Here is a 12,914-nt window from a genome sequence, read left to right on the forward strand (position 1 = left end):
TAGTAACTTTGTCTCGGGCATGCAGGGCATAAACACTTGCTTGGCTTGACCCCTATGGGCGTGAATTTCAGGAAAATACGATTGCATTTACACGCCTGCTATTTTTAATCTGGCTGAAAGCGTTATTGAAGTGAAGCACATTCTTGAGGAAACTATTTTAAAAGAAAGAAGTATTTTTTATGAACTTCAATATAATGGTTGTTTTTGCAGTGCAAGAATTAGTGCCACGTGACTTTAGTGTCTGTAGGTGAACAGCAAATGTAGCCGTAGAGTGAACACCTATTGCACAGCACGGAATCTCTGATGAAGCAGACTTATTTGTATGAATAATAAGCAGAGATATATTTCATGCACTACCATTTGCAAAATGATATGTGCAGTCGTGAGATGCTTTATTCAGTAACATTTATTCTATGTTTTCTCTCAGTTTGGAATGATGACTTCAATATTCCTGTTTCCCATGATATGCAAAAGCACAATTTGAGGAATAATCATGTTGCTCTGTAAAAGAGATTATTCTGCATAGGATATTGTTTAACATACTGACATCTGCTTGGTATTTTTTTTCTTAAATATCATATTAGCAGAATACAGTTTCAGATCCACTTTAATATAGGGAGTATTTGATTTTAACCTTTGTAGAAAGTATTCCCTTCCCTGTATTAATTTGTTTGGTTTAGTCAGTTTTATATATCTTTATTTTTTATCATTAATCAATTTCATTAGGTTCCCCTACTTAAACTTTCATGATTCAGATAGAGCATGTAATTTTAAACAATTTTCCAATTTACTTTTATCACCAATTTTGCTTTGTTCTCTTGGTATTTATTCTTAGTTGAAAGCTAAACCTAGGAGGTTCATATGCTAATTTCTTAGACCTTGAAGGCCACCTCTTTTCAGAATGCATTTTAACAGTTTTTCACCACTAGAAGGGGTTAGTTCACGTGTTTCATATAGATAACACTGTGCTCGTGCACGTGAAGTTATCTGGGAGCAGGCACTGATTGGCTAAACTGCAAGTCTGTCAAAAGAACTGAAATAAAGGGTCAGTTTGCAGAGGCTTAGATACAAGATAATGACAGAGGTTAAAAGTTTATTATTATAACTGTGTTGGTTATGCAAACTGGGGAATGGGTAATAAAGGGATTATCTATCTTTTAAAACAATAACAATTCTGGTGTAGACTGTCCCTTTAAAGGGACAATCCAGCTGAAATTGGAATCCACATGGATGCATTTCAGTTTTCAATAAAAGCATTTCTGTAATACACATGCATTAGCATAAATGCTTCTAATAAAAGCTATAGCTGTTTCAAATGTGTATTTAAGTATGCACCGTGCACCAACATTTTATAGACAGCACTTGCTCAGAAAGCCTAAGGTGCTTGTGCCATCGGGTTATGACTCCATTTGTTAATTCCTGACATGATGCAAGCCCTATTGGCTCTCTGAGCAGCTGCAGTATTTAAAATGCTGGTGCACTGAGAATATCAAGCTATGCTTTACATGCACGTGCATAGAAAAATGTTAACTCTAAAACAGTGACAACATTTACTAGAAGCATTTTTGCCAATACATTATATATTGCAAATATGTTTCTATTCAAAGATGTAATTTATCGATGTGCATGTCCCTTTAAGTAGCCAGCACTAAAAAATCATAGTCACCAATCAGCAAACGCTAACCAGGGTGCTGAACCAAAATGCTCAAGCTCCTAAGCTTACATTCCTGCTTTCATATAAAGATACCAAGAGAACTAAGAAAAAAAAATGATAATAGGAGTAAATTAGAAAGTTGCTTAAAATTGCATGCTCTATCTGAATCATGGAAGAAAAATTGGGTTTAAAATCCCTTTTAATATGATCTGTTGCTCTTGAGATTTTTGTTATATAATAAGTAAGATATATGAAATCAATCTCATTTATGTACAATTAGCCTACAAACGTTTTGCATATATTTTGCACCAGACTCACACACTCACTTAGTATCTTTCTTTTCACTAGGTACCACGCGACAGCCTAAAGAGGGAGAGGTGCCGGGCGTGGACTACAACTTTATTAGTGTGGATGCGTTTATGGAATTAGAGAAGAGTGGGGCCCTGCTAGAAAGCGGAACTTATGAAGGTGAGCCTTTTTATTCGGAAATCTTGTTGTATCGATAAAACAGCAAAGTCTCTTAAAAACCAACACATAACCCTGATGTTGAGAATAAACTATATAAATATTCAGCTACAAGATAATTTAAATTATTATATTATATATAATTTAACTCAATATTAATATGTTGAATTTTTACACTAGGGTTATATAGTTTCCAGAATATTATTTTAGTGCTTTTGTTCTTTTAACTCTTATACTGGAACACGTATACGTAGGGTTGCCACCTCGGCCATGGTTTCCTGGACACTTATGAGTTACACATGCTGCAGGGTGTGCAGGGAGGAACATGAATAATGCTGTCCAGGATCACTATTTTTTTGCTGTCCAGCAGCACAATGCATGTTTCCCTCTGAACACCCTGCAGCATGTGTAACTCATAAGTGTCCAGGAAAATATGGCCGAGGTGGCAACCCTATGTATACGTGCCAGGTATTGATTGGGGGGAGTGTGTGCTTTTTCACAATATTGATTGACAGACAAGCAGGTGCATAGTATATACTTACCAATCAGCTGCTGACTAGGCTCTGAGATATGATACAGGTATATATATATGTACAAGCTTCTGATCTTAGAGTTAAATTTTTTTATTTTTTTTTATATAACTTTATTTGTCTTAAAATAGTAAGCTGGTGTTGTACACGCCCAACACACTATTTGTTATTATTTTATCCCTTAAATGTCATTTAAAAATGATATATTTTCTTATTGTGTGTGTGTGTATATATATATATATATATATATATATATATATATATATATATATATATATATGTGTGTGTGTGTGTGTGTGTGTAAAACTATTTTAGTTGCAAATGTATTTTTTGTCCCTTTAATTGCTGTACGCATATGTGCAACGTTTGAATATCTAAAGACCATTTATTGAAGAAACTAACAATGCTGTTGATGTCACAAATGCTGTCACCAAGTGTGTCATACTATTCTTTTTTATATTGCCTTATAAGTACTTTTTGTAATTTTTGCAATATGCATACATTGTAAAATGAATTATCTTGGGAGAATTACTATATACCTAATAAGGGAATATGTAGTCTACAATGATGATTGAATGCTAAACTTGATGCCAAAACAGCTGTATCATAGAGGGGCTTACTTTCTTAGTGCTCACATGAAACCCAGATTTCTTGCATACACAGATGAATTGTCCTGTTAAATGATTTAGATTACTCAAGGTACATATATTAATAGTTAGGGATTTGCATTCAAAAGTCAACAGTAAATTAAAGCTATTGTAATGATCATAGTGTAAGAGCAATGCAATGTTTAATACAGATTTGTGAGGTCTCTCTGATGAATAATATATGATAATTACCATGGCTGAAAGTGAGCAATCCAAGGGTTCATTTTAGATATAAATACAACTTAATGCACATTACATAATAAAAAAAAGCATATAAAGAGGAACCATGCTATCAAAGACATAAGCCAAGTAATTAAGTGTACATGGAAGCTAAAATTACATTTACATGGTGGGGATGAATTTTATATAGATTTATAACATATTTAAATGATCTCTGTATAGGAGATGGGTTTAGCAGCAGGAACAGGGAATAGTAATAGAGTATAAAGTGATTCCAATATCATATAAATAGAAATGCTATTAAACTAAACTAAATTATTCACCTCTGCATTAAAGGGACATTGTACAGCAAACCTGACATGCTCTAATTCTTTAGATAATGTAATTTTTGCATTCCAGACCATAGATAATTATCAGCGCTATTCAAAATCAAGTGTATTGCCACATTTGATCAACATACGTTTAAACACTATTCAAAGTGATGCAAAGCATCAAAAATAACAGGAGTTTGCTAACATACACCGCACTATTTGCCAGGCGTATATAGTTACACATAACTATAGGTTATTTTACATCCATCAATTCTCCTCTAGGCTTATTGTAAGCACCTTGTGTAAAAACTGCTTTTTTTTAAAAACAAACAAAAACAAAACAGTTTGTGGCAAAAAAAACTAACATACGGTTTTCAAGCAAATATTCAAGCTGTTAATTGATTTCCACATGTAGTGCTGAGTTTCCAATTTGAGTACAATACACATCCGCGCTCATGAATTACAGGATGTTTTTTCTATTTCATTTTTAAATAAATATAAAAATATGTGGATGGCTTGAAGCGTATGGATAAAATATGTAAGCAAATACTCTTGAAAATATGTGTTGTTTCTTTTTGAATCTTGGCTTAAGTGTTTTACCTCCACTGCTATGAAATTTGGGGAAACAGTACAAATAAAGTACAAAAATAGGTTAAATCTTCCTGAGGACCAGGAAGCATTTCAGTCCCCAAACAAATTCCAGCTGGGGAATCAATCAGGAGTGTTGGTTATGTTTAATCAACAATCACTGTTTGCGTTATGTGAGGGAGCTTTAATACTTTTGGTCCGGAGTGGGATTTTACCTAGTTATTTTTTTTTCTGTAATGAAAATAATGTATAGTGCTCACAGTTTTTTTGCATTAAAATGTTCCTTTAAAGGGACAGCCTACTCCACAATTTTTATTGTTTAAAAAGATAGATAATCCCTTTATTACCCAGTTTTGCATAAACAACACGGTTATAGTAATACACATTTTACCTCTGTGATTACCTTGTATCCAAGCCTCTGCAGACTGCCCCCTTATCTCAGTTCCTTTGAAAGACTTGCATTTTAGCCAATCAGTGCTGACTCATAAGTAACTCCATCGGAGTGAGCACAATGTTATCTACATGACACACCTGAACTAGCACTCTCTAGCTGTTAAAAACTGTCAAAATGTGCTAGATGAGAGGCGTCCTTCAAGGGCTTAGAAATTAGCATATAAGCCTACCTAGGTTTAGCTTTCAACAAAGAATACCAAAGGAACAAAGCAAATTTGATGATAGAGGTAAAATTAAAAGTTTTTTTAAAATTGCATGCCCTATCTAAATCATGAACGTTTAATTTTAATTTAGACTGCCCCTTTAACAATTTTTGGGCATAAAAAAATGCCACAAACGTACATATACTCACAGACCTATAAATATATGCACTGGATCCACACAGTGCAGAAAGGAATAAGTATTTTCCGAAGTAGAGGAGTGCTCATTGTGTAGTTTCATAATGTTGTCCAACCCTCCTGAATATCCCTGTGGTTTATTGATTAGTTATATTATTTTCGGAATAGTTTAACAGCTTGTTTGCTTCAGTTGTTTTTCAGTGTTCAAAATCCCATATCACTTGTAAGGAAATTTGATAATAAAAGTAAATTAAAAAGTCTCTTAAAGGGACAGTAAACACCTTGAGATTTTTTATATAGAATGTTTATTTATGCATAATGAAACAACTATCTACTATATTTTCATTATTTATTTTGTCCCCTTTCGTGTTATGTAGCTCTGAAAATGTAGCAATTTATATTTCTCAGAGCTAACAATGCACCCTGCTGACTTCCCTTAGCTAACTCTGCTACATATCTGTCTGTAATTGCTTTTATCAGATAACAACTGCAAACAATGCACTTTATACTAACTTTATACAGGGATTATCCTTGTTGTCTGTGGTCTAAAGCCCAGATTAGCTCATCTAATTAACACAAATAGTGGGTGGGGTTTGGCAATTGAAAAATAATTGCAGTTAAAAAGGATGTTAATTTGTTTTTTTTACAACTTGATTTTATAGCAACACAACAGACGTCTTGTAATTGCAATGTGTTTACTGTCCCTTTAAAATCACTTGCTCTATCTGAACCATGAAAGTTTAAAGGACCAGTAAATACAGTAGATTTGCATAATCATTAAGTGCATGATAAAAAGGACAATGCAATAGCACTTAGGGGCTGAATTATCAAGCTCCGAATAAAGCTTGATGCCCCTGTTTTTGCGTGAGCCTTCAAGCTCGCCGGAAACAGCAGTTATGAAGCAGCAGTAACTGGTCCACCTGCTCTGAGGCTGTGGTCTGTAATCCGACACCCTAATTGACATACCCTGCTAGCGAGGCGGCATTGCACAAGCAGCTCACAAGAACTGCTTGTGCAATAATAAATGACGATAGCGTATGCCGGACAGACCGATGATTAATCGGCCCCTTAGTTTGAACGAGTAGTAGATTTTTTCTGATACATTTCAGTTATTTCTATTTCCACACCCACTGTATCATGTGACAGTCATCAGCCAATCACAAATGTATATTCTGTGAATTCTTGCACATGCTCAGTAGAAGCTGGTGAAAGTGTAAATATAAAAAGATAGTGCACATTATGTTAATGCAAGTAAATTGGAAAGTTGTTTAAAATTGCATTCTCTATCTGAATCATGACAATTTAATTTTAACTTGAGTGTCCCTTTAATTTTGGCTTTTACATCCCTTTAAAATGACTATTAAGGACAATGAAAACTCTAGATACTGTACAGCTAGTTCTTTTAGAACTGACGTTTTGGCACCAACACAGCCCACGCAATTATAACACTTAAAGCTTTGTCTGCAACGGATAAAAATGATTGAACAAATATATCTTAAACTGTAAGCAATTGCATGTTTTTAAAATATAGGCATTTTCTTAAAGCCTCTGTGACATTGCCTTGGGATTGATCATCTTTACAGGTGAACACAGACCAGTTTAACGCATGGAATAAAAAGTAAGAGTCATAGCTAAGAAAAAGCCAGCCAAGTAATGTAGCTGTCTAGCGGAAGAATACAATGAAACAAGAATCTTATTCCACTCAGCAAATTACTGTAGGCAATTTCTAGAAAAGAACAGACATTCTAAAGTCGATCAGAGGTTTTTCATTAGATACAGGATAGTTGTGCTGTGCTAAGCAAGGTATTATTATAGTGCGGAATTTATAATTGAAAAACTTAGACAGTGTTTTGTGACTTTATATGAATTATAATTTGGATCTGAAGTTTTTCAAATCTGGTTAGAGACAAGAACATTGATTTACAAAGTGCTGTTAAATTAATCATTTATGCTTTGTTGTAAATTGCAAAGAAACTGTTGTATTATCTTCTGTCTCAGGTAGCTTTATGCATAACTTGTTTAAGGTGGCAAAAAACGGATAGATTAGTGCACCGAAGAAGTAAAAATTATACTTTTATTTATTTATTTATTTTACAAAAAAAGTCCCAATGCATTTCCTTTATCAAATTGATGCAATTTATGTTGTGTTGTTTGAAAGAGCATATCTAGGTAGGCTCAGAAGTGAGCACCTGTCTTGAGAACTATATGGCAGCGATGTTTGTAACACAGTTTGTAAAAAATATTATACATTGTTGCAAACACCGTTGCCAGATAGTGATCAAGACACATGCACGCTCTTGAGCATATCTAGATCTACTGGGAAAAGGGTATAGTGTGAAATCATGCTAATTATATGATGTTATTATGCTGCTGTTTACATTTCTTTAATTAAAAGAAAACCCCTTACGTATTAATTTGTAGAATCAATTTCAAAAATAATTTCAGTATGTTTAAAGACTTAAAGGCACGTGAAACCTATATTTTTTCTTTCTTGATTCAGATAGAGCCTATGTTTTTAAACAACATTCCAATTTACTTCTATTATCAATTTTGCTTTATTCTTTTGGTATCCTTTGAAGGAGTAGCAGTGCACTACTGGGAGCTTGCTGCACACATCAGTAAGACAAAGAAAAGAGGCATATATGTGCAGCCACTAATCAGCAGCTAGCTTCCAGCCCCTGAGCCTATCTAGGTATACTTTTCAACAAAGGATATCTAGAAAACTAAGCAAATTAGAAAACTAAAGTAGATTGAAAAATTGTTTAAAATTGTATGCTCTATCTGAATCATGAAAGGTTTCATGTCCCTTTAATACGACTATGTGTTGTCTACACTAACCATTACTATCTATACACCAAATCACTGTGGTACTTATGTTATGATGTTTAAATGTGACATTTATTGTGCTATAGCATCATTGAACCTATTCTGTTCTTTACCAGTTGGGATAATTAGGATAATTGCTAAGATTCTATGGGGCATATGTATCAAGGTTTGGCGGACCTGATCCGACACTGAGGATCAGGTCCGCCAGACTTCGCTGAATACGGCGAGCAATACGCTCACCGTATTCAGCATTGCACCAGCAACTCACAAGAGCTGCTGGTGCAACGTCGCCCCTGCATACTCGCGGCCAATAGCCCGCCAGCAGGGGGTGTCAATCAACCCGATCGTACTCGATCAGGTTGTATTGTGGCGATGTGTGTCCGCCTGCTCAGAGCAGGCGGGCAGGTTATGGAGCAGCGGTCTTTGTGACCGCTGCTTCATAACTGCTGTTTCTGGTGAGCCTGCAGGCTCGCCAGAAACACGGGGCATCAAGCTCCTTCCGGAGCTTGATACATATGCCCCATTGTGTTTCAAGAAATGATTCTCACTGTGTGCTTTTTTCCATACAACTGCATGTCCTCTCCTTATGGCATATATAAGGACAAGTCTAAAGCATAAACTATTTATCCTAACATTAGTAACTAGATAAAAAAATCTAATAATCAGGCTGATTTACTACTGACCCTTCTGTGTTAGTTTGTGACCCTAGGCACATCTTACTCAATCTTCTCTGTGCCATGTCACCACAGGATGTAACTCACTCAGTGCATAAAAAAGATTCTTAGGGCTCGATTTATCAAAGCTGAGGCAGACAGGGGCGCATATATGTGCCCCTGCCCACCTCATCTTGCCGCTGGCAGGGCGAAATTCCCCGGAGGAAATTACCGTTGCATACAAGCGCTATTTTGCGCTCACGTGCAATCCCGCCCCCTGCCCGCACACAGCCAATCATGCGTGGGCAGGAGCTGTCAATCTCCGTGGTCGGACTAGACCGCGGAGATTGAATTTCTCTACTTTAGAGGTGGCGTAGAGGTTAGGAAAGCAGCGGTCTAATGAACAAATGCATGATAAAAATGAGTAGGAGATTTTTTTCTGACAAATTTCAAAGTTATGTCTATTTCCATCCCTTCTGTATCATGTGACAGCCATCAGTCAATCACAAATGCATATACGGATATTCTGTGAATTCTTGCACATGCTCAGTAGGAGCTGGTGACTCAAAAAGTGTAAATATAAAAAGACTGTGCACATTTTGTTAATAAAAGTAAATTGGAAAGTTGCTTAAAATTGCATGCTCTATCTGAATCATGAAAGTTTAATTTTGACTTGAGTGTCCCTTTAAATTAAAAAAAAAAAGTATAGTAAGTCAATTATTGATAAATATCTGACTTGTCCTATCCAGCTGACTTTTAGGCTAAAGTCTAGGATTTCAAACTGCATATTCGGCACACGCTGCTGACTTGCTATATACTTAAAAACTAATAATAGCAATTTTCGTGTTAGAAACATTTTTTTTCAATACTGGAATGTGTCTCCTATAAAATAATTTACTGAGATTTATTATAATTTGACACAGCACTTTATGATCAGCCAAATTTTTAAAGGGATAGTAAAAACTTACGTTACAATATTTTTCTGCAGTCTTCCAATATTTTAGCATATCAGCAGAGTCTGAATGTTATTAGAATTTATTAAAGGGGGGCAAACCTCATTCCCCAAAGTTCACTTGGGGTGTATGCACCATCCTTGAACCCTGCAGGTGTAATGCTCGTGGAAAACTCCTCTATCAGACCGAACTCGGCCAGTAGTCTTGTTATCCCGGTGTCAAGCCGGAATGATAGGGAATATCCCAGAGCAGAGTAGGTTTGCAAGATGAGAAAAATGGCACTCACCACAGGCAGGACAGTCCTTGGCAGCAACAGGCAGGAAACCAGAGACAAACCACTAGGGTGGTCCAGGGGTAAACCACTAGGATGGTCAGACAGGCAGGGTTTGGCATTAGTAAGGCAGTCCAGAGGTAAACCACTAGGATGGTCAGGCAGGCAGGGTTTGGCAACAGTAAGGCAATCCAGGGCAGGTAGGTGTTAACAGGTAGAGTGGTCAGACAGGCAGAGTTCAGCAACAATATCAATCCAGCAGTTAAGGGTTGAAGAGGCAGAGTGATCAGACAAGCAGAGTTCAGCAGCAGTATCAGTCCAGCAGTTAAGGGTTAAAGAGGCAGAGTGGTCAGACAAGCAGGGGTCAGCAACAAAATAACAATTCAGCATACAAATCAATAACACCCAGGAAAACAGTAAGTAACACCTATATTTGGGCAGGACTATATAGGTAGGACTGAAATTACTTACATAGGCGCAGGATTCACGCAACAGGAGATCCAGGCAGGCTTCTGAAGGAGGAAGCGTGCAGTGATGACGTCACCGCCACACGCAGAGAGGAGCCAACTCCCCCCTAGGCAATGAGCAGACAGCAGGCACCGCGTCCCCAGCAACAGCTAGAAAGGCTCGGCGCGACAGCAGGCAGAGGCAAAACAAATAGTGTAGATAGTGGAATTACATTACATCAGGCTTTTCCCACAGCCGCTTGGGCAATGTCAAGTTTTACCAGCATTTCTGACTTTACCCGTAACATATATATATATATATATATATATATATATATATACATATATATATATACATATATATATATATATATATATATACATACAGTATATTTCTGTGTACAGCTGCATTTATGTATTTATATGTGTATATATGAATTACAGACATATATATAAACACATAAATACATATGTGCACACATTCTGTGTGTATATATATATATATATATATATATATATATATATATACACTGTCAGAAAAAAGGGTACGGTTGGGGTCCGTTTGTGAACACTGCTGTGGTTGTACCCTCAATGGATCATAATTACACCTTAAGGAACTAATTTGTACCATTTAGCGGTAAATAAGGTACAAATATGTTTCCAACTGTCAAAGGGTCCATGTCTGTACCATTTAATCCCCCCAAAAAGGTACAATCACTTGTGTGACTAAAGAGTTGAGGGGGATGGGTGGTTCAAGGCTGCCAAACCCTCCAAGTCCATATAATTTGTACACCTCAGTTATTCATATTCACATAACTGGCAGTCACCCAAAATGAATGCAACATACATGTTGTACAGCAAAATAATTATGTTTGATCATTGTTGGTAATATGCAAGAAGCAAAAGCATAAAAAAATACTTAAAGGATTACTTTCGTTTAATATATACATACCATACCAAATAATACAATATTCTATTTAATAATAATATATGAAGACTTACTGTACTTTATTTTAATAAAAATGAAGCATCCATACCTTTTATTTTCTATAATCATTTTGCAGCAATGACGTAAGCATATCCAGCCCACCGTTTTCGCCATTATCTACATAACATCACTAACCAATTATTTTGCATGCCTATGCATATAATTATCGTCATAATCGTCACTAATGCGCTTGCGCATAAATTAGTCTCGATCACGCATGCACATTTTTGATCACTGAAGCCCAAATTACCCACATGTAGAGACGTCTCACGCTTGCGTATTAGAATACCAAATCACTGCAATCCGTTATCCAGTTTTTATGCGTGCTAAAGGAAGTATAGGGTTTTCCACTGTCTACTCTACGTTTTATATGCTGACAACTACTTATTGTTTCCCCTGATGCAAACGATCTAAAGCAGTATCATTATACATTCATTTTGTGATGGTGACGTTGGATGTGACGCTGCGCTAACTCACGCATGCGCAGTACTTACCAAAGACGCCATGTTTTTCAACTGCAGTTGTCAGCACGTATTGGGAATCCGTAACGGCTGACTTAGAAGTAGGTTTGGAAATAATCAATATTTCCAATATAAATATTTTATAACATATTTGGTAAAGAATGTACTTTAGAAATATATATATTTATATGTATATTACGATCGTATTGTGATTTCATTTCTGACTACAGTGTCCCTTTAATAACCCATATATTCAATGATACTGTGTTGCTGGTTCTAAATAGCAAACAAGCACTTAACATTTTAATGTTTATTTTTAGAGCATCAAGATGTTAACTCTTAAACATAAAGCAAATGTATTAACTAAAATTACAAAGAACAATTTTCGTTTTAAACTCTATAAAATAATAGCTGTTTAAGAACCAGTTTAAAAAAAATAAAAAAAAATAACCGTTCCCCAGTCACATACATGGACATTGTGTAACACACCATAGCGCCATCTGTTGGTTGAAAGTTCATCACCAAAATGTGTACTGGGGAAATAGACCCATTTGCATATATTTTGCATAGAGTGACAATTCAATGTATGGTGGTTAGTTTTATCGTTTAGCGCTCCCCCGAATCCCCCTTCTTTTTGTTAGAGTTATATTTTATTATTATGTTGTTTTCTATATGTTTTTGATATATTTATGTTTTATGTGGCATGTCACCCTAAATTAAATGGGGCATTTTTAGAGTCTAGTACAGAGTGATATAAAACAAATTGAGTAGCTCATTTTGGAACTGGCTGTTTGGCCTGGTTCTTTCAGGTGGTTCTGTAGCATTCTTTGGATTTGCTATATGATTACAGTATCCAAACTTTTTTTTAAACTGCAGTGTGGCTATTGTAATACTGCCTGAAAAGTACACATTAAATGAATGCATATTTGAATGTTACATAGTAGATAAGGTTGAAAAAAGACTGAAGTCCATCGAGTTCAACCTATACAAATCTAAAATACTTACAAAAAGCTCCAGTTAAGCTTAAATAACCCCATTAAAATGTGACCCATTTAATACTAGCAATCATATCCATGAATTTTGTTTATATACAGAAATTTATCCAGACTATTTTTAAATGTATCAATGGTATTGGCATTCACTACCTCCT

At 35.7% G+C, this 12,914-nt stretch overlaps 1 protein-coding gene across 1 annotated transcript in view; it reads left to right on the top strand.

The window, feature by feature from the left end:
- The first annotated feature begins 2,016 nt into the window (after positions 1–2,016).
- Positions 2,017–12,914, top strand: part of MAGI2 (membrane associated guanylate kinase, WW and PDZ domain containing 2) — a 986,849-nt gene continuing 975,951 nt past the window's right edge. Inside the window, exon 1 of the mRNA XM_053716523.1 lies at positions 2,017–2,122. Within this exon, the coding sequence (XP_053572498.1) occupies positions 2,074–2,122 (49 nt within the window). The 5' untranslated portion in view covers positions 2,017–2,073. The remainder of the gene's footprint in view (positions 2,123–12,914) is intronic.

This window comes from Bombina bombina, chromosome 6 (assembly GCF_027579735.1).
Source record: "Bombina bombina isolate aBomBom1 chromosome 6, aBomBom1.pri, whole genome shotgun sequence".
NCBI lineage: Eukaryota > Metazoa > Chordata > Amphibia > Anura > Bombinatoridae > Bombina > Bombina bombina.